At 42.7% G+C, this 25,653-nt stretch overlaps 1 protein-coding gene across 6 annotated transcripts in view; it reads left to right on the top strand.

Annotated features, from left to right (window-relative positions):
• Herp (Homocysteine-induced endoplasmic reticulum protein) overlaps nucleotides 1-25,653 on the top strand; it is a 57,193-nt gene that overhangs the window by 18,266 nt on the left and 13,274 nt on the right. For all 6 annotated transcript variants that reach the window (XM_075878113.1, XM_037428498.2, XM_075878114.1 and 3 more), the window contains 3 exons: nucleotides 4,456-4,580; nucleotides 12,013-12,156; nucleotides 17,426-17,609. In XM_075878113.1, the coding sequence (XP_075734228.1) occupies nucleotides 4,456-4,580; nucleotides 12,013-12,156; nucleotides 17,426-17,609 (453 nt within the window). The remainder of the gene's footprint in view (nucleotides 1-4,455; nucleotides 4,581-12,012; nucleotides 12,157-17,425; nucleotides 17,610-25,653) is intronic.

Below are 25,653 nucleotides of genomic sequence, written 5' to 3'. Positions count from 1 at the left end.
TTAATAACCAGATCGAAACCAAGCCACATATGTCACACTATTGTCTCTCACATCGGTACGAGAATACAATACAACAGACCGCACACGATAAGACCACTTTTCCTGCGCTTTGAAGAAATATGTCTAGACTACAAAGTACCGAATCAGGCACTAAGCGTTGTCTGAATGCCGGAAAGACTGGCTCCATGGTTGGACTTTTCGCACTACAACGACTTTGCCTTAGTAACTCATCTAAAGAAGAAGGAAACTCCACGGGAACAAATTATCCAGGATTTCCTAGCCGTACAAGAAAAATATAACACACACTCTGAATACTACACTGATGGATCAAAAACACAAGAATATACAGGAAGTGCTGTCATATCAAAACACTCAGAAACATGTATAAGACTGCCACCATTCGTATCTATCTTCACAGCAGAAGTGTATGCTCTTTTTGATTGCTCTCGAAAAAATTTTATCAAGAAATCACAAAAAAGCTGTCATATACACTGACTCACTTAGCACATTAAAAGCCCTACATTTAAGGTCGGAAAACGAACCGTTTCTCGGGGACATTTTACAGAATCTAAAAAGAGCTGAGAAAAATGGCAAGACAATCCGGCTTGTATGGGTGCCGAGCCATGTTGGTATCCCAGGAAACGAAAAGGCAGACAGGGTAGCAACAAGGGCAGGTCATCAAAGCATAGCAGAAATAAGGGCACCATTCAGAGACTGTTTCAACAGTTGTCGGACAGCATTTAGGGCAAAATGGCAAGAAGAGTGGCAGGCTCAAGTGCATAACAAGCTTCAAATTATCAAGCCTATTCTACAAGAATGGAAGTCTTGCAATCACCAAAAGCGCTTCATCGAAGTAACACTATGCCGCCTGCGTATAAGTCATACTCACCTCACCCACAACTTTTTATTGCACAGAGAAGATCAGCCAGAATGCGAACATTGCAAGGAACCTCTGACTATCAATCATATTTTAATAACATGCCCAGCCTTTGAAAAAAGTAGACACGTTTATTTTAAACAATTTTACAGAACACAAACACCTCTACACCCAATGTTAATACTATCAGAAAATGCACCCATCCCCATACAGGATGTTTTTAGGTTTCTAGATGCCACAGGTCTTCTAAACAAACTGTAAACAGAAATCTGTTTTTCACCTCACATTTTAACCCTATTATCATAATCACCCAGTATCTGGTGCATCATAGCCATTGTTGCTTTTGCGCCATAAAACCCAACGTAACTAACAGACATGGGAATTCCCAAGTGTTTTGAGTTGTGGTTGATAATTGGGGCACTGTAAGCGTAGTGTGTGACATTGAGCACAAGTGGATGGCATGTGTGTTTTGGGGAAAACAAGCTTAAGACAGGCACCGGCCACCTTCTCTTTTAGTTTCCAGCTATTTTCATGGCGTGTGTCACTGTAATATCTCTAGTGCTACTGTAAAGTTCTGAACAAGGGGCTCCTCCAATTTCACTAATTTGAAATTTCCATGCCATTCCGGAAAAGCACCCCACACCACCGCACATTTGGCACCGTGAATATGTACGTATCCATGAAACACTGCCTGATTGAATCCGATCTGATCTAATCCTGCTTAGCAGCGTGATCTATGAGTGCCTGTTTTAGCAGAAATGTCATCAAAGCTGGAGTTTTTTTTATTTTCCTACACAATGATCGCACACCGAATTTCATGCATGACGCCCACGATGGTTTTCAGGTTATCTAAAAGAATACATTTCCGGGCTAGTTGGTACTTATGCAAGGAGACTATAAAAATTATGACCATTTAGCAAGAACAGATTCACACTAAAGGGCCATAATTTTTGTTGATGTCTAAGATTTTCAGATTCCTGTAAAGAAAAACGACCTTCAAGCTGTATTTTTAGTTTGACAAACGTGTGGTGTAAATACCAAACATAAGACCTCGGAGATATGCGTTTGCTGCATAGGCGTGTGCTCGTTATCGGAGGTGCTTCCATGCCATGCTTCCCATGGCATAATCACATTGGCATTGTGTTTCTTGTGAGCTGTACTGCACTTTGCTATGAACAAGAGCCAGAAGACTTCTGAGGTGGTTCATGCCCACTTTTCTTTTTCCTGGTGGGAAAACTTTCCTGCTGCCACCTTGACTCTTGGTGCCATTCCAGCAAAGGCACCTCCCCTCTCCTTTGCAAAGAATTTAGGCTTACTGAGGGCAGGCGGGAGGGGGGGAGGGGGGGATGAGGGCTTGCTTGAAATTTTCAGTAGTAGCTGCTTTTTTTAGGCTTGTTGGGCAAATTGTTTGTTGTTGCTCCCCTCGCCCTTCACTACCACAGTGCACAAGATGGAAGATGTCAACACCGGAAAGCACTTTTTTTTTCTTTTAATATGAATATACACCAACTCGCCCAACTTTTTATTCGATTGCACTTCACCTGCCTTTACGTTCCCAGTTTTGTATATAGTGTTGAACCTGCTTATAACGAACCTCCATATAACGTATTCCTCAGTATAACGAAGTTTTTAAATTCCCTGCCGTTGTTCCATAAAAGCTCATGCATTTTTTACCTTTATGTAACAAAGTAACAATGCTAGACAATGTTGATTTAACGAGTTTTTCCCACAGAAAATCTAGGAATTTTGCTCTGCATTTTGGCATTTTTGCGCGAGCATGCATCTTCCGCGGCGGCTCGCGCGGGCAAGGGCGCCTGCACCCCACAAGCCTGCGTTGCTGCCGTTCTCGCCGCCGCAGGAATGCGCAAGTTCCCCCCCCCCCCCCTTTCCAAACAAAAAAAAAAAACTGCTTTTGCACGTTGGCAGTGCCACGCTTTTAGTTAGCGTCGCATATGTGTGGCGGCACTGCATATGGAGGGCGCCTTACTGAATAGTTTTCCGTGCTATTCGTGTCTGTATCGTTCACTCTTCGTTTTCGGCGCCGTGCGCGCGTGCAAAGTTTCAGCTTCAACTTTGCTTTTTTTTTTTTTTTTTTTGCAATGGCAGTTATGTGGGCAGCCTCAGCTGGTTTTTTGGTGTCGCCGCCACCGCCGTTCGCCGTATATGTATACGTATCTATAAATATGAAAATTTAAAAAAAGAGCTGCCCGCGCTCGGCGCGCTTATCTCCCTCATTGCCTCGACCTTGCAGCAAAAGTGCGATCTTTTCTTCATTTCGGACAACCATGTCGTCACCACTGACGGGATGTCAGATTAGGCGCTGATGAAAACTCTCAGAGACCACGGTGACGACGGATCTTCAGAGGTTGACTCGTCACGCGCTCCCGTCTTGCGCTGCGCCGCGAGTTCTCAGGCTGGTAGCTTTCGCGCTAAGCCGATGAGTTCTGGCAACATGATGGCGTGTTGAATGCAATGCCATGAACGTGATAGCAAAAAATTATAATGGCAGCCAACTCTTTTGGATCTGATATCGGGGAACTCCTACAAACGCGGATGTGGGAAAATATGGCTGCTCCAGGGAGAAGTGCCCTTTTCGCAAAGTCCCTTCGCGTTAAAACTGCATTGATACTCGTCAAGATAACAAGCGTGCCAGCGATCGCTGCCGCTCTGAAAATCCAAGTTCATTATTGCTACTCGAGCAATTCCCCCTCCCCCCGCGTTGTTTCATGCTCGTTCTAAACTGGTGGTTTACTTTCTGATTGAGCCATCGACGGCAGTTCTAACACGCAGGAGATGTTATCTTATGCACATTCCAGGTGATAGGGATGGGCTGACTCATTTGATCTCTGCCACAGCAGCGCTCGTGCGCTTTTAACCGCTCGTGAAAGTGACGCGCGGGGGCATGTTATCAATTTTGGCTTGTTATGGAACATGGCGACGTCGGCAAAAACCTGCCAAGAGTATCCATATAATTGCTATCCCAATAATAACGCAGTTTTTTTTTTACTTTAAAATAAGTGTTTTGGTTTAGCTCTGCCTTCAGTCTCCCTTTTGTTTAATTTCCGTGTTCATTTTCCGAACGAAGCCCCGCCGCGGTGGTCTAGTGGCTAAGATACTTGGCTGCTGACCCGCAGGTCTCGGGTTCGAATCACGGCTGCGGCGGCTGCATTTCTGATGGAGGCGGAAATGTTGTAGGCCTGTATGCTCAGATTTGGGTGCATGTTAAAGAACTCCAGGTGGTCGAAATTTCCGGAGCTCTCCACTACGGCGTCTCTCATAATCATATGGTGGTTTTGGGAGGTGAAACCCCACCTATCAATCAATCAAATCATTTTCCAAACGAACCTGTATATAATGAAATTCTCTCTATAACAAATTTTTCCTGAGATTTATCGATTTTGATATATCCAGGTTTAACTATATATTTTTGCTGCTGATATATTTACTACTAACTTGTGTTGCCAACATGATTTTTACAGTATTATCAACATGCTGCACTTTCTTTGCAATGTTAGAGCTGGTGAGGGCACTTTAACCCACTCTTTGTACAGTTTTTTTTTTTGTTTCTCATTCTCCAGATGGCTACAAGCGAGCCTGATTTTGAAATGGCTGATGATTCAACATCAAATGTGCCTTCAACTTCATCTGTGACCTCAGCTTCATCAGCTATCAACAATGATGAACTTCGGCACAGAAGCACCAGGTAAGTTTGCTGGTTGCTTTGTTCCAGGGTAGCCTTTGCCAGATGTGCCTTTTCTCCCTGTTGTTTGCTGCCCAAGAATAGAAACGTTTCTACTTGACTGCGTTTTGGTTCTACTATTTACCTCCAGTCTGTCCAATCTGTTGTGCTGTTCCCTTCAAAGATGAAGCTTTATCAATCCAGACATAAGCACATATCTATTGACTACAGTCCTCACATGGTGTGCAAGTTTTTGTACCATTGCAACTAGGTTTGGGGTTGAAATGCCATGAAAAATGTTAATAAAAAAAATATCTCATTGTCTAGAAATGCTTCCTGAAAAAAAAAAAAAAAAGGAGGTTGTCACAGTCAAACTTAATCTTGCAGCAATGCCATGTGATGTCACTATTCAGAATCGGAATCATTTTATTCACGGCAAACAAAAGGGCAACATTAAATGCATGTGCAAGGTGAATCCTTCAATTTTTTTCTGATGCCATGATCATTAAAGGGGCCCTGCAACACTTTTTCGGTATATTCAGAAAAAGCTGCTGACCAGTAGTCCAGGCTCCTGAGAACATACAAGCCAAGCATAACAGCGTAGCACGCGGCCTGAAATTTGCAGATAATTCTTAAACCTGCCAGAAATGGCTTCTTTCTACAAATAATGCCATATACCCAAGTTCACTGCCATTGGCTAGTTTCAGCATCGCAATCTTGAAGTTACTGTGGCCATCGCAAGATGCTGCCGCCTGCCCGGGTACGCATTCATAGAAAAGAAAGAAAGTGCTAAATGTCATGACGTGCGCTGATTAAGGAAAGTCTTTTTGGCCCCCTTATTATCCCCTTCTCTACAAAGCTTTCAGTGCACTTGCTGGTGTGAAAGAAGAGAGAAAGCACTTGAAGTGTGCGGCAAATCTCTGTTAATCTGCTCATGCTTAACCAAAGCAAAAAATGTATGCGACAGTGGATTCATGAGGCAATAAGCTTGAAGAAGAAGCCATTCAATAAACGCTTGAAAGGTGTTGCAGGGCCCCTTTGAACTTTCCCCACAGGGGCATCTGCATAAGCAGGTGTTTGGTGTGTAGTGACACCACGGACCCGCAGAGGCAACACACCCCTTTGGCCCTGGCTTCACACAGACGGCGCCCCTGGGCTGACCCACCCAGAGGAAATCGGCAGTCGCTTTTTCCTATCTCTTTCTCAACCTACACCTTCATCTTTCCCACTCACTTTACATCTTTCCTGTCTTGTCCTCTCTTCTAGTCACTTCTAATTTTCCTAGCGGCAAGGGTTAACCGTGTGTGGTCATCCAACCTTGGTATACCCTATTAGATTATAGCAGCGGCGTATGACTGGCGTTGTGCAGACTCTTTTATGAAGCTCTGCCGCATATTCTTGTAGAGAACCGTGGTGGGCAGTCGGCGCTGTTGCCGAACTTTCCATATATCTAATGGCGAAAGTGTTCCCTCAACTCCCTGGTTTACTTCCAAAAAGAGGTCGCACCTAAGTTTCATTTCATTCCAATCTCCAAACCGACCTAAACAACTTCTCCCATTTTCACATTTTGTTTGGCGAAGGAAGTACAACTCTGCGTAAACTGTGCTCCTTCTTGGTGGCAAAATCACTAGCCGAAGCAATAGGAAAGGAATACAAGGAATCAAAAATGAACACAAATAAAAAGGAAAGAACAAGTAACAAAACTCTATGACATAGACAGTATCAGAAACATGGATATCACAATCACAGCTCACCGATCTTTAAACACATGTAGGGGTGTTATCTCTGAAGTACATTTCCTGAACCTGAGCGATGAGGAGCTCCTCGAGGGTTTCCAAGAGCAAAATGTAGTAAAGGTCCAACGAAGAACAATCAGATGAAAAAACGAATAACTTTTGACAAAACACATAGTCCTAACTTTTGGCACGAGCACACTTCCTAGCTCCCTCGAAGCAGGATACCTGAAAATAAATGTCGGACCATACATATTGAACTCCAGGCGCTGCTTCAAGTGCCAGAGGTTCGGCCATGCTTCACAATCTTTCAGAGGTAAAGAAACCTGTGCCAACTGCATCGCCAACGACCACAAGTCAGAGAAATGTCGGGAATCTCCCCACTGCATGAATAGCAAAGACGATCACCCGGTGTATTCCAGATCGTGTCCATGCTGGAAAAAAGAAGAAGAAATAGTTGCTTTAAAAGTCAAAGAAAAAATAACCCTCTTTGAAGTGAGGAAGAGGCTTGGACTCTTGCCTCAGAAAAGCTATGCCAGGGTGGTGTGGCAGGGAGAACACCGCAACGGCCTCAGGAGCCTACGGGGATCGCGGCCAGTGGTCCCGTGGTTGCTCCACCTGCCCCCTTGGTGGTAGCAGCCAGTGCTTCTCCACCATCAACATCCAAGGCGGCTCTACCTGCTTCGGTTGTGCAGGGCCCGCGACTCAGTGGCACACCAAAGCCCGAGACGCGCGTCTCAGGTCCTGACTCTCGATGGTCCAGCGCCTCTGACAAGGCGATGGAGGTCGACCCTAATATCTCGGTGTCGTCGACACCAAAAGACCAGCGCTCCCTCGAGCACGCCAAGCGTGACAAGACTCCAATAACGGTGCAGCCCAAGTGATAACCTAAGTGGTTATCGCTTTTCATGAACCCAGTTTTTACCATATGTTACCTACCATAATTTAAACAATGAATCTATATTGTTAGTAGATTTGCTTCCTTTTAATTCCATCATGGCTTTCATTATTCATTGGAACGTTAGAGGCCTACTTCAAAACTTAGGTGACATTGAAGACATCTTTTACAAATTTTCCCTGAAAGCATTTTGCTTCCAGGAAACAAACCTAGGTGCAATGCACACTCGTATACTAAAAGGGTATACAGTTATTCGTAAGGACCGGCAACATTGTAGCCGTTTATCGGGAGGAGTCGCAATTGTTTAATTAAGTGTCATTCCCACCCGAGCAAAAACATGAAACACCCCTCTCAAGGCTGTGGCAATCAGCATTATTGCACACAAAACCATATCCATCTGCTCTATCTACATTTCCTCCAACAAACAATTAACACTACAAGAACTCGAGGACTTGACCGCCCAACTTCCAGAACAGTTTGTTCTCGTAGGAGATTTTAACGCCCATGGTACGCTATGGGGCAGTGACAAAACGGACCAGAGGGCAACTGATTGAAGATTTTAATTTTATCGAATGATATTGTCTTTTAAACTCTGGCTTACCAACATACTTTTCACCAAGCTCAGGCAAGTTTAGTTGCCTCGATCTAGCATTCTATTCACCATCCGTTTTCAATTATTTCAAGTGGGAAGTCCTCGACTGTTCGTACGGCAGTGATAAACTACCTGCAATCATCAAGATGCCGTCCTCACTACCCACCATCACCTCTAAACCATGCCGCTGGCTAATCCATCTTGCGGACTGGCCACTAACTTCAGAAAATGCAAAACTCAAGGACGCAATCTCGCCAGATATGACCATCGATGACATAAACGACAAAATCACAGATATCATAATTACAGCCGCAGAAGAAACGATACCATGATCATCAAACGTTGTTCGGAAAAAACTAAATGCCTGGTGGACAAAGGAGCCCGTGTGCTCAGATTTGGGTGCACGTTAAAGAACCCCAGGTGGTCGAAATTTCCGGAGCCCTCCACTACGGCGTCTCTCATAATCATGAAGTGGTTTTGGGACGTTAAACCCCACATATCAATCAATGGTGGACAAAGGAATGCACCGAAGCAAAGAAACTGCAAAACAAAGCTTGGGGTGTCCTGAGGAGGTACCCCACATATAGTAACCTCGTGAACTTCAAACAGGCTAAAGCGAAGGCGCGATATATCCGTAGACAGGCTGAAAAAACATCATGGCCTAATTACGTATTTTCCATAAATAGGACTGTCTCGTCTGAGCGTTTGTGGGACCAGTTGAGGAAATTCAGAGGAACTACTCAGCCTACACAATACTCATTCTCACAAGCCAAGACATCCAGACAACAACACAAGAACAAGCCGAGATATTAGGGGAACATTTCTAGTTCAGCCAACTACACTGATACTTTCCTCAAACACAAAGAAACTGCAGAGAAGCAGAAACTACTGCTAACAGGTGCTTCACATGAAGCTTATAGCCAACCCCAACACTACAGGAACTAAACATGGTACTCTCACATGGTAAAAAAAAAACGGCAGTAGGCCCCGACAATATACACTACTCTATGCTGGCACACCTGTCCGAATCATCTACAAAAGTTTTACTTACATTTTTCAACATGGTATGGCAATCTGGATCTATGCCAGAACATTGGGAAACTGCCATAGTAGTCCCATTTCTGAAAGCTGGAAAACCCCCAAAATTTCCTAGCTGCTACAGACCGATCGCTCTTACCAGCTGCCTGGCAAAAAATTGAGAAAGTGTCTTAAATTGCAGACTATCATTTATTCTCTACTCCAGAAATGTGGTATACAATCATTAGTGTGGATATAAAAAAAGGTTGCTCAACCAGTGACCATCTTGTTCGTCAGGAGCATGAAATACGAGAGGCTTTTCGTCTCTGTCTTGCGGCTTTTTTCGACCTAGAAAAGGCCTACGATACCACGTGACGACACTGAATTTTGCAAGACTTCGCTAATCTAAGCATTTGAGGCAAAATGATTTTCCGATTTCATGACTAACAGAACATTTCAGGTGCGGTTAGGCACTGTGATTTCACATACATTTATCCAGGGAAACAGCGTGCCTCAAGGCTTCGTCCTTAGCACTACTCTTTTCGTAGTAAAAATGAATTCAAATATTATGGTCATACCACCCACAATCATGCCCACTCTATATGTTGACGATCTTCAAATCGCTTCTCATGGTTCTAACCTATCAACGTGTGAGAGGCAACTTCAAGTTACCATAAACAAACTAACACGTTGGGCTGACGGAAATGGCTTCTGATTTTCTACACAAAAGACTGTTGCTGTGCTATTTACATTGAAAAGGGGATTATTTTCAGACCCAGAGCTTACATTAAACAACATGGCAATGATGATAAAGCATAAACAAAAATTTCTAGGAGTTACATTTGACAGTAAACTGAACTTTCTTGCTCATATTAATGCACTCAAAATCGAGGCCAATGAAGCGCTTAATATTTTAAAGGTTTTATCCCATAAGCATTGGAGTTCTGATCGATTATGTCTATTAAAGGTTTATTGTTCCGTTGTGCGTAGCATTTTAGACTATGGATGCATTGTTTACGGCTCGGCCAGAGAATCCTACATTCGCCGTCTAGACCCCATACACCATCTCGGTCTGCATAGAACATCCCTAGTCCAGAGTTTGTACATAGATTGCAATGAACCTCCGCTACGCCAGCGCCGCATATTTTTAACCCTCTCTCATGTTTTGAGGAATAGGTCACAGTCTCAACGTATATGCCACGACATCACCACGCAATGCCACTCACGCTTACACTACTCAAACATGCGACACCTCATTAAACTATTGATTTTACGCTTCGAAGAGCATTGCCGTAACTACAATATTTGTAATGACGCACTGAAAATCGCCATCAAACCACAGAGACTGCCGCCATGGGCTGACCTGGCGCAACTCTACGATTTTTCACTGACCATTCAAGAAAAATGACACCGCGCCACAACACTTAATTCAAAAATTCCACGCAATCCAGGACAAACAACAAAGGTTATACCGAAATTTACACAGATGGCTCTAAAACAAAACACCATGTTGGCATTGGGATTGGGACAGAAGAAAGCGCTGTCAGTGTTAGACTACGAGTGCATGTCCATTTTCAGCGCTGAAATGTACGCCTTATGGGAAGCAGTAAAAAAAAAAAAAATCGGTGAGGAATACAGACAAGCAATCATATAGACTGACTCACTAAATTCAATGAAAGTGCTACATTTAAAATCTGAATGTGAACCTTTACTAGGTGATATACCGCATATGATTGTTTCAAATAATGAGAATATTACTGTTCGTTTCTGTTCGTTTCCAAGCCACATAGGGATACCAGGCAACGAAAAGGCAGACGAATGTGCGTCTTTAGCAGCACAGACGTCATTTAAACAGATTCCCCTTAAATATAGCCTACGTACTATTCCTGTAGCATTATCATCAAAATGGCAGCAACAATGGGACTTCTGCATGAGTAATAAACTGCATTTGTTGAAGCCCACAGTGGGCGAATGGAAGTCATGTGCTCACCAAGAACAGTTCGTTGAGGTCATCCTATGCCGACTCCGCATTGGGCACACTCACCTCACACACAACTTTTTGCTTAGAAAAGAGGATTTGCCGGAATGTGAAAAATGTCAACCGCCATTAACGGTTTTGCATATTTTAATCGCGTGTCCATACATTGAAGCATAAAGACGAAAGCATTTCAGAGCACTACACAAACACCACACACCTATGCACCTGAATCAAATTTTAGGAGATGATTCACTTGTTCCACTGTCTAACGTTATCAATTTCCTAAAAGAAAGTAGATTCCTTCGTAAGCTTTAGAATAAAACGTATATACTGGCTATCATTAGGTACCTTGTGTTTGGCACAGCTTAGCCTGAGATGCTCTTGCGCCAATAAACTCAATATAACTAAGTAATCCTTTGAACTTTGGCTTCTAGATATGACACTACTTTTGGCGTACAAGATAGCCTAGTTTTACTATGGCGACTAATTTTCTTAGCAGCTGCTTGTGTATGAGATCTCCATGTTTTCTGAATGAACCACTCCTTTTTAGACTCATTTTTAATTCCTACCACATTTGCTTATCAATCTTCACATATGTAGCTTAGAAGGTATAGGTGGCGAAAAAATAGAGGACCCTATAATGGCAATACATTCATAGCAGCCATTTGGCAATGTAAAAGAACGTACGGGATATTAAGCCATTAAAATATTTTTTACTATACAGAAGTGTCACACATTAAAAGTTCGTAGTGGCTCAAATGGTTCTAAGGCATTAAAAATGAAAAACCAGCAGTGTGTAGATCGTTTGGTGGGCAGTTCTACCTGAAATACGTGAAATGGCTGCATAGCATGAAAGCAATGAAATTTTCAAACAAAAGCCCACACACAAATACTTTTGTGGGAGGCTTGCTTTGAAAACGAGTCACACATATTTGTAGCCTGTGTAGTAGGCACTCCTTCAAATTACTGAACATAGTCTAATGCGTTGGGTGCTACTGCACCTCAGTAATCGTGGCTTGAAGTAAAAAAAAAATTGGCCTGAATCTGCATGTTGCACTGCAAATGTCGTCGGAAGACGATAGTCTTGCGTCTGGAGAGAGTGAACCAAGCGTGTATTTGATGTTCTGCATAATAAAATTGGTGAATGGTAGTGTTGTTGAGAGCTCTCTTTCTATCCAAAAATTTTTAAGCACGTATTTGCACAATGTGTCATCATTTTTGGCTATCTTTTTTCACAGCTCTGGTGGAGTGCCATTGCCTAATGGTCAAATGCCTTTTGCTGTGGGAATGCCAGCAGGAGCACTAAGCCCCGAGCAGCTGATGCAGCAGTTGGCTTTTGCTCAGCAGTTGTATGCTCACTACTTCACTCAATACATGCAGCTGTAAGTGTCCCATCTATCCCATCTCTAGCGCTTCTAACTTATGGCATGCTCTGCATGTTGTCATCTTGAACTCTGGTTTCTTGGATCAATGGAAAATCTTTTGAATGTGTACGATCTTTTGTCATCCTGTTTTGCACCTACTGAGACTTTTGCCAGCTTAGGTAGGTAGTTGCCTTATACAGTCGACTCCCGTTAATACGAAGTTCACGGGAACCGCAAAAAACTTCGAATTAAACGAACTTAGAATTAAGCAAAAAGCACTAAAAACGGCACTTTTATTACTTTAAAAGCGCGACAGTTTTGAGGAAAAATAGTCTGTCATCTTCTTCTGCTTGCCTAATCTGGCTGCGGCTAGCAAGCTTTGTAAGGAATACACGTGTCGAAGTGCTTCTTCGGCGTTGTGTTCTCCTACAAAAAACCGCTGCGCAAGAGCAAGACCCGCAGCTACATCGGCAGCCCTCGGTGGTGGCTCATTTCCGATGTCGTCGTCATCATCGTCATTTTCAGGAATGCAGTCATGGGGCCGAACCATCTGCACGATTTCGCTGTCCGTACCGCATGTTTCGACGTTGCTGTCCACAGCGACATACTCGTCAAAACGGACGTCACCGAGAGCGACGCGAAAGCTACCATCGTCGAGCTCATTTGTTTGCACTTCCACTGGCGCACAAGGAGAAGCATCCCCCGAGTTTTCCATGAAACCACAGGCCCGGAAACAATTGGCGATGGTTTCTTCTTTCACGCGGGTCCAAGCTCGCGCTAGCATGTTGATGGCACTAAGCAAACTCACCTCGTATTGCGACGAGTTGTCCATGCACAAAAGCATGCGCTCGACGAGATGCTGCCTATACAATACCTTCACATTTTTTATTATGCCCTGGTCCATGGGCTGCAACACGGACGTCGTGTTTGCAGGCAGGTACACAAGACGAATGGCACTCAAGGTAGGTACGTTCATGTGGGCACTACATTGGTCCACAAGGAACAACACCTTACGGCTTGATTGCGCGAACTTGCGGTCGAGTTTGGTGATCCAGTCCTTAAATATATCGGATGTCATCCACGCCTTTCTGTTCGAGGCATAATCCACAGGAAGCGTCTTCACGCCTTTAAAGCACCTAGGCTTGGCAGCCTTCCCGATCACAAGCAGGCGACACCGTTCTGTGCCAGTCATGTTTGCCGCGACTAGCACTGACACTCTCTCTTTGCTTCTTTTGCCTCCAGAACAGTCGTCGTCTTTAAATGTCAGGGTCTTGTCCGGTAGCAGCCGATAAAAAAGCGCAGTCTCGTCCGCATTAAAAATGTCTGCCGGCTGGTATTCTTCGAGGTACTCGCGAAGCTTGCCCGCTTTCCATGTCAGGCACGTTCGTTTCCTCATCGACTGACGCCTTCTCCCCACACACGCTTTTAAAAATCAAGTCGTGGCGATGTTTGAAACGCGTAAGCCACCCATCCGAAGCAGCGAAGTCGTTGATGCCCAACATTTCAGCAAGCGATGACGCTTTTGCCGTGACGACTTCACCACTGAGAGGAAGTTTGTTGTTTCGTGCCTCTCTGATCCAAATCAGCAGTGCTTCCTCCAACTCTGGGTAGGCGCCGGTGCGCATCCGCTTCCGCGATGTCTTGAATTTTTCACTTTCAAACGCATCCAATAATGAGCGCTTATTCTTTATGAAAGTCGACAGCGTGTTAGGCTTAATGCCGTACTTTCTTGAAATGTCTTGTTTGGCTGTGCCTCCCTGGTCAACTTCCTTCAAGACTTCGACTTTCGTCGCTAGGTCTAGCGTTCGGTAAGGGCCACGAGTTGCCATTATCAAACGTACGTCACCACCACAACACTCAAAATCAGAAGCGCGGAAACACGTGTGGAATCAACCCAGCACTGGTAGGTGTTCCGTGACCCAGCGCGCGGGTGACGCGGTGACACACTCGAGTCTCGACAAAAGTCAACTAAAGAGTCAGTCGATGCCGCCGATGCGATTCGCCAGCGTTAAAAAGATTGCCGCTCAAGATCTGTGGCGCTGCAGACAGTAGTGATGGCGAAGACACCAGCGCGGTCCGGCAGATGTTTTGGCATATGAAAAGTTCCCCATTTTACTGTAAAATTATGGTCGCGACGAGACTGTCGATTGAAAAAACTTCTAATTAACCAATATTATGGGTTTTTAACTTCGAATTATCGAGCATTTTTTTCTATACGATTGCATGCAAAACTGATGGGACCACTTGCTCATTTCTAATTAACCGAAACTTCCAATTAAGCGACTTCGAATTACCGGGAGTCGACTGTACTGGTGTCATAGTCACCTTTGATGGTGAGTGGGCTAGACCATAATATACTTCAATCCAAGTGTAGGGCTGCATCCCTGTCATTTTCAATTGCGATTGTGTTCAAACCAGGTCAATACAGCTGTATTCCAGCTCACATTTGTGCCCACAAGCTCATCATACATGCTAGCAATCTCGAGGAAATAAAAAAGGAAAAGTAAACAGAACACAATAAAAAAAATACATAAAATCAAAGCATAGGTGTATTGCAAATAAATTTTTTGTTAAAATGTATGCATATATTGTTGATATACATGTATAATGACTATAAGAAGCACTTTCTAGAGCTGCAGACAAAAAACATTTCCTGCTCATAATATAGATTTTTTTTAGGAAAGTAGTTTTATAATATTTATGGTGACATATTACATAAACTGTGTGCATTTGGTCAACAGAAACAATTGATGTGCTTGAGCTTTTTCTCAATGTAACTGGCTTGCAGGACCATTTAATAGTGATCACCAATCCCAATCAGGAGATTATATGTAAATCTAATTTGCTGTGGCCAAAAGAGGTAGTGCGATACCATTATTTTATAGTTCTATCAATTATTTATTTACAATGGAACTTTGATTATACCTCTCCCAGTTTTGCGACGATCCGCTTTTTGCGATGGATCAGCTTGGACCTAGTAATATCCCTGTAGAGATAATATATTAAAAATTTAGGCACAGTTTTACACTGGCCCCGAATCTTGGGACGAATTTCCGATTTCATCCCAAACAAACACCACCTTTACTCGCATCGAACGTGGGCGAAATACTCACGAGTACAAAAATATGAACTTGCCTTTCTCTAGGTTGATGATTAGAAAAGTGAAATTGGACAGGATGTGTTTTTAAAATGGAAAATTTATTCTCCTGACAGTTCATGCACTTTTGAATACGCCTCGATCGCTGCGTCTGCAGGGTCAATACCTAGAGAAGCTCCATTCACAGAGTAGCTTCAGCTGGCTAAAAAGCTGATTTCTAAGATCCTGATGTTTTCATGTTTTTGGTCTGCCAAAACTTTTCCTGGTCGACTGCTAATCTCCTGCCTTGATTTGGGGCACTCACAGTCACCAACTTGAGCGCACAAAAAGGTACGATGCAGCGGTTTTCACCGAGCAAAATAACATTCACTTGATTTCAACATTCATTGTAACAACAGGACATCACTAGTTCCACTTCACAAGGCATCAAATAACAATGCTCATCGCTCAGTCGACCACGCTAGCATTCTACGCTACTTCAAAAACTCGTGGTCCGTCGCCACTGTGTGATGGCGATGACACTGTGTCTGGATTTTTTCACGGGAGGCTGTTGGCAATGTGGTTTCAGTATAGTTTTCATACGCAGGCAATTTGCGGACTTAATTTATAATTTATCAGTAGAAAGATACATGTTGGAATTGATTGTTTGAAGTATAGAATGAAAATTAATTTTCACCTGTTTCAATTAAATAATTCTGCTATTGTCAAGAACAATTTAATTTACTTTCCTTGGAGAAGCACAAAGTTGTGTCAAGGCTTATTCAGGTCGTTTGTACCCGTTTTTTTGCCCAAGGCTGAGTGTCACTGCCTATATTCTTACTTTTCCGATTATATGATGCCCGGATTGTACGACGGTTTTGTGTGGTCTCCTGAAACTCGTATATTCTTTGTTCCCCTGTATGGTTAGATCAGCTCTTGCGGCAACATCTCCTGCAATCAAACCTCTGTTACACCGTTGCTGCAATCTCGCTCTTTTGCCAACGTTAGTTTACTGCCGTCGGCAGCCAGTGCGCCGAAGGGGGTTGCGGTGCGGCAAAATAGTGCCCTCGCCGCCGGGAGTTATGGCTCTGTTAACAAAAGGGCGTATTTGGAGAATCTTTCTATCACACATCAGTAATAATCTCGCACGCTTACCACGCGTTATCGCTGCGCGCCCGGTACACCTCGTGCCATCAACGCGACGCAGCATTCTTGATCGGAAAATGGCAATCGTGCAGTCCTCGAGAAAGGCAACCGAAGCAAGCGAGAAAATTAGTATTGCTGTGTAGGTTAAAAAACTCTTCGTGTACTCCTATTTCTCTTAGTGGCTTGACCCGTGAGAATGGGGGAGAAAATTAAAGAAAACAATAAAATCGAGGTTTTTCGAACTAAAAATTGATAGGGTGGGATGAATTGGTCACAATTCATCCAGCACCTGGATGAATTGTGACCACCTAGGCTGGATGCTTTAATAATTTCTTAGACTTAAGGCTTAAATACACGGGTGTTAACTGTTACACAATCAAACCAGTGGCCTCATGCTCACTAGTCATCATGCAATAAAAAAAATACAAAAGGTTTTTTCAACATGTGGATGGAACCCAAGACATCACAGTCAGAAGCTCAACTATTAGTCTTATGCTTTGTGGCAAGTACAGATGGTGACTTTTTTTTTATTTTTGTGTGCAATAACTGATTATAATAACAATTGTACTATTTTCAACATATGATTGAGTAAAAGATTACTGTTGGAAAAACTTGCGCCTCTTCATTGTTCGATATTCTATTTGTATTCGAAGCTTTGTTCTCATTTTAAATGTTCCCATATGAAAATTTTGATATTTGCACACCCCTAGTTGAAATCATAGGTAAGCATGCATGATAATGACCTTAAAAGCACATAGTATTATATGGACAGGAAGTTATCAAAGTGCTTCATTTTAATGAGACTTTCGTGATATATTAGTACATTGTATTGAGGTTTAACTGTGCAATTGTTTGTGGGGATCTCTGAAGCAGATTCTAAATGATGAAAATGTTGCTGATTTATTTAAGAGGCTTATGTGAACTGCTAGTCGTTCATGTGGACAATTAATTTTTTTTTTCCTATTTGGTTGTGGCCCAGAATTTTTTTGGGCGGCACTAGCTTACTAACTTTCGAAGTCATTTGTCGCAGACTCCTTTCATAACTGATACTGTGTTCTGCTATAGCATGCACCAGGCAGCGCCTCCCCCTGTGGTCCAAGCCAGTGCTCCAGCTCCAGCTAGCCCACAAGCTGCAGCACCTGCTGCCCCTGCTGCACCTGCTGCTGCAGCGCCGCCTCCGGCACCACGCGTTGCCCCAGAGAATCGAGGACCTCGCATGAATGCCCAAGGAGGCCCACTGCTGGATGAAGTTAGTTTACTATGCTTTTATTATTCATATGCTATTAATTTTATAGCCAACTAAGACCTCCTGTTTCAAAGCTCAAGATTGTAGGTTTGATTCCTAGTATAACTAATGTCATTCCTATGGGGGGTGAAATGAAAAATTGCTGATCTATTTATTTTAGGTGTTTCTTGTTGGCAAAACCTCAGATATAAAAATATTTGTACAGGGCCCTTCACTTTTTAGCCTCGCATAGTCCTATAAATGATTGAATGAAGAACTTTAGCACTTTTTTTACGCAGCATTCATTAGGATTAATAGACAAGAAAGCCTAGGAAAGTATTGGGGATGTCATTTGGAGCTATTATGATGTAAATGTGCAAAAAAGTTAAGTCAATGAAAAAATAACTTGCCACTGGCAGGGACTAAACATGGAACCTTCGAATATCACGTCTGATGCTCTAACTAGTCTCATAAGTAGGTCATCCTATAATTGCTTTTAAAAGTTACTCCACAAATCAGGTGCTGATAAACACTGTTCTTTTATTTTTATTTTTCTATATTATAATTTTTTACTTTACCAATTACAACATGTTTTACTCTACCCAATATGACACATGGCCAGACGTCAACAGCATGTGTAACACATGCTGTTGACGTTGTTGTCAAGACTGAGGTGCTGTTCAGAGTAAGGTGAGGAATTGGGCTTGTTGGTGGTCATTCATTCTAAAAGGCACGAGTAAATTTACTATTCTAGCACAAAGAGCAAAGTAGATATTCTCATTTCTGAAAAGTTTGTAACTTTTTATTATGTATTTGGGCCAGTGCAATACACATACCCACCAAGTCTCCCGGAATATCTGGGAGACTTGCGGATTTCGACCATTTCTTATGTTTGTATGGTTGGCTGAACATCTCCCAAAATCGAAATTTCTGTGCGTGATCTGGCTGCATTAGCAAAATCCAACCCAATTAGATCCAGCCTTCTTGTAAAGAAAGCTATTGCACTATGGCATAATAATTTAAAGAAATTGAGAGGTGCTGATTTTAACGTACAGTAGAATAATGTACTGTAGAATAGCACTCCTTGGCCACTTGTGGCCCTTGCGCCATAAAATCCCACTACTCATCGTCATCATCGCATTCCGCAGCCGAATTCTGTTGTGTCCAGTAAGCCAAAATTTATATCTGAACACATTGGCGCATCGCGCAGGATGATATAAACATTGTTACTAAATCATCGAGCAATGGCCGAGAGCAACGTGCTAGAAGCTTCGGAAGGACACGTGTGGCCTACGAAACCACGGTAACTTTCGATGCGATCACATATGGCGACGACGAGCTGACAAAGTTCCAAAAGTGCACACCCATACAACGCCCGCAGAGTCAAAGGGAGGCTTCTTTCTGCAAATGCCGACGACAAAACCATGATAGATATAGTCATTGGTAGCAAAAAGCGACATAGTTTTAAAGGCGCGAGCGAAATCGCGGTCACTGCGACAGGATTATTAGGGACTACAAGTCCCCAAGATATGCCGCTAAGTAATTGGTAGATTAAATGTGATAAGGGCTTAACAAAAAGGCACGAAGCATTTCTGTGTTCAAGTCAGTCTTCGCATGTGACTATGATGTAACAGTCTTCAGTACTTTTCAGTTGGCCTCAAGCAAAGCTTAGACTGGCGCTGTCGCTGCAGCCAGCTTCGCCGTCCCTTATTGGTCTGTTGTGCATGTAAAGGCGAGTTCGTTTGATGGAAAGAAATGTTTTGTGCATATATCATGGTCTGGAATAAGATCTTGCTTTTTTTTATTATTATTATGAAAAGTTTCTGATGATTAGGATATTACGTATCTATCCTGCTTGAGATTCGTACGTATCACTGAGACTCTGCTGTAGTGGAGACACGCCCACCTGCGTTTAAATAAGATAAAACCACCACGCTAATGTTTACACTTCCGGTACTGTTCGGAATCCCGCCCCGTTTTTCTTTTTGCTATGTTTTTTGCGGTAGGGAGGGGTGGAGGGGGAGACCATTTCCAGGGTTTACAACTCGTAGCAGGTATGAATACATGATGAGCAGTGGTACAGTTTTACCACTGACAGAACCATGTAAATAAAGAACATAAATGCATGCTGTGGCTGCTCTTTGATTACGATGGCTTTTCTGGCACCATTACATTAGATATTGTAATGCTCTAATAGTTCTTAACGTTTCATAACGAGTGATGTTTAGTAGTGATAGGGTATATACCTAGTGCATAATGGACTGCCATTTTTGCTATATTTATGGTGAGGGATCACATCTGCCTTTCAATCAAGCCTGCATTAATTTGACTCTGGATGATTCAGTCGTAAGGTTTATTCAATAACAACTGAATGTCTTGACCAACAGAGGTACATGTCTGTCAAAAGAATTTTTTTTTAGTTTTTATTTTGGAAATAGCCTTTGCCAAATTATTCACACTTGGCTGGTAATGTCATGTGCACCCGTTCTGAAAGGGGACTGCACTGGTGACTCTAACACTAAGTGCCTGTCTTGGCAGCGCTTAGGGTGCAGTGACTGTGTCTAGCATGTACCATTTTCCATCAAGAATGCTTATTTTCAACCTCCACTAGAAGATTTTACTGCGAAAATGGTAGTTCTCAGTGAATTAAGTCAGTACCTACCAAATTCTAATGCCTGCTTCTTTTTCTTTTTTTGTAAATATAAATTATAGTTCAACATAGATTGCGTGGGTGGTGCAATATGATGCGAAACTAAAACTGTGTTTACAATAACCTCACCATCACAAGATAGAAGCCATCAAAATTGTATGTTGGCAGAATGAATTAGCATATAGCATGACATCGACAGCATGCAGCTCTCAATCAGACTTCAATTGAACATTCAAACTATGAGTTGTTCTGCACGATAAGCCTGCAGCAGCAAGTTGTCAGATGCTCTCAGAGTTGAAGAAAATTGCATGCTTTGTGAAATGTTCTATTGGTGGGGTTACTGTCAATATAGACCACTATCCCGTTTGATTTGTGAGCAGAACCTCAAATGCACAATCATCCATATGGAGGATGGCACACATATTTAAAAATTAATACTGATAAATTAGAGTATGCAATTTTCAATTTTACTGAGGTAACACACTGGTTTTGTAACCTTTTAATTTCAAGGCATGCTGTGATTTTTTAGCTTTAAAAACAAATGGGTGCACACTTCTTTATCAGTGTTAACACTGTGGTGTTAATTTTTTATGTGCTTTGCACCCCCACAAAGTGTGAATGTTTTTTTCAATTTTGGGATGTGTTAGAATTGGGGCCGATATTGTCAAAAATGTCGGTGGAGTTTATTGCTCTTTGCATTACTCTATGTATCGTATAATACAGTTGATTTTGTTGGTCCCATTGGGTCGGAATTAACAAAAGTTGGCTATATGTGCTATCAAACCTTGATGTTATGGACAATATTTTTGTTGTCACCATTAAACACTAATGGTATTTCTTTTACAGTCGAACACAGATAAATCGAACTCGAAAGGGATCGCAAATTAGTTCGAAATATGAAAAATTCGATATAAAAAAATAGAGGCAGCAGATCTACTAAAATAAGCACATTGAAAAATGACAACTAATTCCGGACACACGCCGCAACATAATGATTATTTTCGTGAAAAACATCATTAAGCTTGACCTGCTTCTTCGTTTTTGAAATGTTGGTTGAAGACGCTAGTCTCGATCTTATCAAGGCTGTCCAGGTGCGACAGCTTGGTTCTCTCCATGTGGCCGATAAAACAGAGAATGATGCCACAACGGCGTAGTACGCGCGTGTTGCCAGCGTTTCGTCCGGATGATCCTCTTCGTCACATGAGCTGTCAGCCTTGACATTGCAATCTGCTGCCATGAAGTTGTCCGCTGACACTTCGTGTGGAACTGTTGCCGGGAAGCAGGACTACAAATCGCTAAACGCCTCGTATATGCGCTCGTCATCGTCTTCACCGGTTTCCGCAAGTTCCGCCGTCTCAAAGCCTGCCTTGCAGAAGCTGTTGACCACTGTGCCCGTCTTAACGTCTCGCCGAGCATTGAAGATCTCCGTGGGAGAGAAAACTTCACAGAGATTTCCGGCCACTCCTTCGTCATCCACTGCTGGATGTCCTGGCTGCTGACAGCTTTGCTTTGGTCAGAATTGGTTTTGCCTATGATGTTGCAGCGCTGCGTAAATCGGTGAAGCCACCTGCTATTGTCGGCGAAGTTGTTTTACCGAGTGCAGCGGCAAACCATTTGGCCTTGGCGATCAGCATCGGGCCGTCCACCAGAATGTTGTTTACGCGCTATTCTAAAAACCAGGCGTATAGTGCCTTTTCTACATTCTCGTGGGCAGAAGCGCGCACATGATAGGCTCCCGACGTTTGCTGCTCCGCTGCCTTTGCCTTGATATCTGCCTTGTTTTTGAACAAGGTACTCGGAATGCTCCGTGGTATCCTGAAATTGTCCGCGACGGTCGAACATTTTTTGCCCGCCTCAACACGCTGAAGAGCCTTCAACTTCATCGCAAAGTCAAGAGTCTTGCGCTTCTTAACGCTGGCCAGAGCTACACAAGAAGTCAATTCAAGCGCAGCGGCTTTGCACACCACGCACGCAAAAGAGAAATGCTGCACACGCGATGGTACGTAGCAACGCGACGGCAGAAGCAACAAAGCGCTCGCGAGGCGATGGCCGTTTTCGAGGGCAACAGCAAAGGCGCGAGCTGTGGTTGCCTGATAAAAACTCTCAAAACAGCAACAAAAAATAAAAAGAAAAAATGAAAGGAGGAGCACAGCGAAGCGCATCTTCCAGCTCGCGCAGCATTCGATATATCCGAAGGTGGGTTAAAATACCATTTGATATAAACGTGCAAATTTCTACACCTTTACAAAGGAATTTCAATGGGATAACAATGGAGTTCAATATACCCGAAAATTATATGTATGTGGGTTCGATATAACAGTGTTTGACTGTATTTTTAAAAAATTTCATGCTATCTGTAAAGAAAGTATCACGTACATCTTTTTTTTTTTCAAGCTGCAAAGAGAGCCCACGTATTACATAAAGAACCGAATGACTAGCGCATTTGCGTGCCATGGACGTGCTGCTCTCGGCCATTGTGTGAGCATACAAAATCAGATGCGGCCGCAACTCACCGGCTACGTCGCAGCATTCAGCCGCTAAGCTGGTGGTGGTTCCTTGGCCCATTGCCAGCCAGTTGGCATGCGTGATGGTGCGACTTGTAGCATGTGCTAGCCAATAAAGCACCAACAACCCATTGGCCTACGGCTGCAACGAAGTCGGCGAGTCGCTGCTGCAGCCAATTTTGTTCGCTCAAATGACATCTAATAGCAGCACTTTTCCGGTGTGTGAATGTGCAAGTCACGGGGTTCTTTTATTTTGCGGGCTTTCTTTGCAGTTTGGAAAAAATTGTATACGTGAGACTTAATTGCAAATAATGCAATGGGAATTTTTGTAGACACTCTCGAACATGGCAAGTCCCGTTTCTCGCCCATGGTCAATATTTAGCAATTTAGTTAAATAATCATAATTAACAGATTAATCACAAAACAAAAAGTTGTCTGTGGTGTGCAAGGTGGCTGTCACCAATATGCAACTCATTTCACTCACCTGCCTCTAATACTATTGTATTTTTAACCCTTCACTAAAGACTGCTGGAACACCCGGTATAACTATAGCCCTGCTTGCATGATTCTGATACCTGTATGACCAACTAAAAATTTGTAAGCGTCAGTGGATGAAAAGTTTATTTTTTGCAGGCAACCTTTCACTTCAGAACTTTGCTGGCAGGCAGAAAAAAAAAGCCATCGTGCTATTACGGATAGCTGCATAAAAGCTAACTACACCTTTCAGCTGGCACTGTGGTCAATGCCACACTGTGCATTGACCACAGATCTACAGTGTTTTCAGTTAAGAGGCCACTCGATCAGTGATTATAACTTTAGCACAATTCCTATTCAGATAAGCACTGAAAATTGCAGCAAATAACACCATCAGGCAAACAGCATTAGGCACTGAGCCATGCCATCATTGTGCTACTCGAAAACAAGGTTATTTAAGCTGTTGCCTAGGGAAAGAATTTTTTTCTGTATACATTTTGTGCTCATTTTGAATATGTAATCAGTTTTATTGTAACTTCCATAGTTTTTGTTTTGTACCATAATATTGTGTAACATATAGTCCTTCTTGCACACACTTTTTTGTCACTGATTTTTCATTGTTCTGAGCTATTAGAGGGCAGTCTTGTGAGCAACCTAAATGTGCACCTGCGGAAAAGACATGCTTCACTGCACCACCATGGTGACACGGAGACAGCACATCGCATGCTTCCCGCAACATCAGCACATTATGATTTACCGATTCTTCCTGGGAATATAAAGAAATTAACAAAGGTCAGCCTAATGCAATTTGCTGTGTGTGTGAACTTCTGATTGGCGGTTGCTTCAGCAATTTGCGCATTTGCACTGCTGATGGAGTTTCTACCTGTAACGCCTGCTTCGAAAAATCAGTTGTAAAACTTCAATGCCACATTTTCGAGCCAAAACACATAGCGAATTCCATTTTTATAGACATTATAAGTTCTTAGTTTTGCCAGAAAGATTGGGCAAATAGTTGCATCATGGCGCGCTGACGCTGCAAAAAGCGGGTGACATGCTGCCTGCGTGTCACAACTGTGTTGCAGGGAAATGCATCATTTTTTAGGGTGGTGGGGGGGGTGCAAATTTTTTTTTTTTTTTTTTCCCCACTTCTGGCAGCAGTAGTACCCACCGTTCACCCGTGTTTAGGGCAAAATTGGGCCAGGGTATAGAGGGAAAATATAACCCTTAGAGCTACGACCACCTCTGATTACATTCAGTAATTCAAATTTCCCAGCATCCCACTTTTTGCATGTTTCATCAATTTGAAAACTTGCCTAATTACATTTTTTACCGTCTCAGTGACTGAATTAAAGATATTTTCTGTATAAGATGTTTTAATGGAAAAGTCTTAGAATGCTCTGAGCATGGTAATTGCTCACTTAAAGGTCATAATAATTTTATAGGCAATAACAACTTTAAAGGAAATACTTGCACTCTTCATATGCTAAAAATGTGTGGGAAAAATTTCATCCCAATTCGGCTACCAGAAGTAGCAAAAACATGGATGTCAGATCTCAAAAAGTTGCCCAAAATTATATCTTGGGAAAAATGCATTTTAAGTGCATATGTGAAAGCTCATTTGTGTGAGAAAAATATGTTTTTTAAAATGATTTCTTCCATCACAAGAGTTTGGGTATCATGGTTGTTTTGGTCATGTGCTTTGGTGACCTGCTGCATGCAAAATGCAATGGCAAGCAGCCAGGTGACAATTTCCAGGCGACTCTAGACAGCGAGATCTCTCTAGTTTTTAGTGGCCACCTTGTGCTTTTTCAAAGCGATTTTACCTGTTTCGAGTTTAATTACAAGCTTCTAATTTTTTTCATGAAAGTACAGAAACTAAACTTGTGAAAGTAAATGAGAACGAAAAATAGGTAATTTAAAAAAAAAAACTTGCGTTTTTCAACGAGTATCTCCCCTTGAACTGCACTGTGCCTCTCAAGTCTGTGTTGACAATGCCATATTGTGCCACAAAACTCTTACTTTATGTTTGAGACGTCAGGGCTGTAATTATACAGATAAGCTTTTAATAAATTTTGAACATGATGGTGGCCACTAACACACACACACTAGTGCAACTTTTAGCCATCAAACTTATCATGATATGTACATTCAGCTACCTGCTTAGGAGCACATGCTGTGTAGTCCTGTTAAGCATACTGCACAATTTTAATGGGCTGCTACCTAAATGGAGTATGCTCCCTCTTGCAACTGCCTCCTTGCACAAGACTGCTTCAATTGTATGTCACGTGTGGAAACTAAAGCATCGCCATCACCAGGTTGGCCCAACCAGAGGCACCCCGGAGCTTACATAATGTGCGCTAGTACCTGTGAAAAAGTGAGAAACAATTTGAGCACAACGAAATCACATGCATAGACTCTACCACTCCAAACGCATGCACAG

Source organism: Rhipicephalus microplus, chromosome X (assembly GCF_043290135.1).
Source record: "Rhipicephalus microplus isolate Deutch F79 chromosome X, USDA_Rmic, whole genome shotgun sequence".
Taxonomy (NCBI): domain Eukaryota; kingdom Metazoa; phylum Arthropoda; class Arachnida; order Ixodida; family Ixodidae; genus Rhipicephalus; species Rhipicephalus microplus.
The sequence above is the reverse complement of the archived record's forward strand: the minus strand, read 5'-3'. Positions and strand labels throughout refer to the sequence as shown.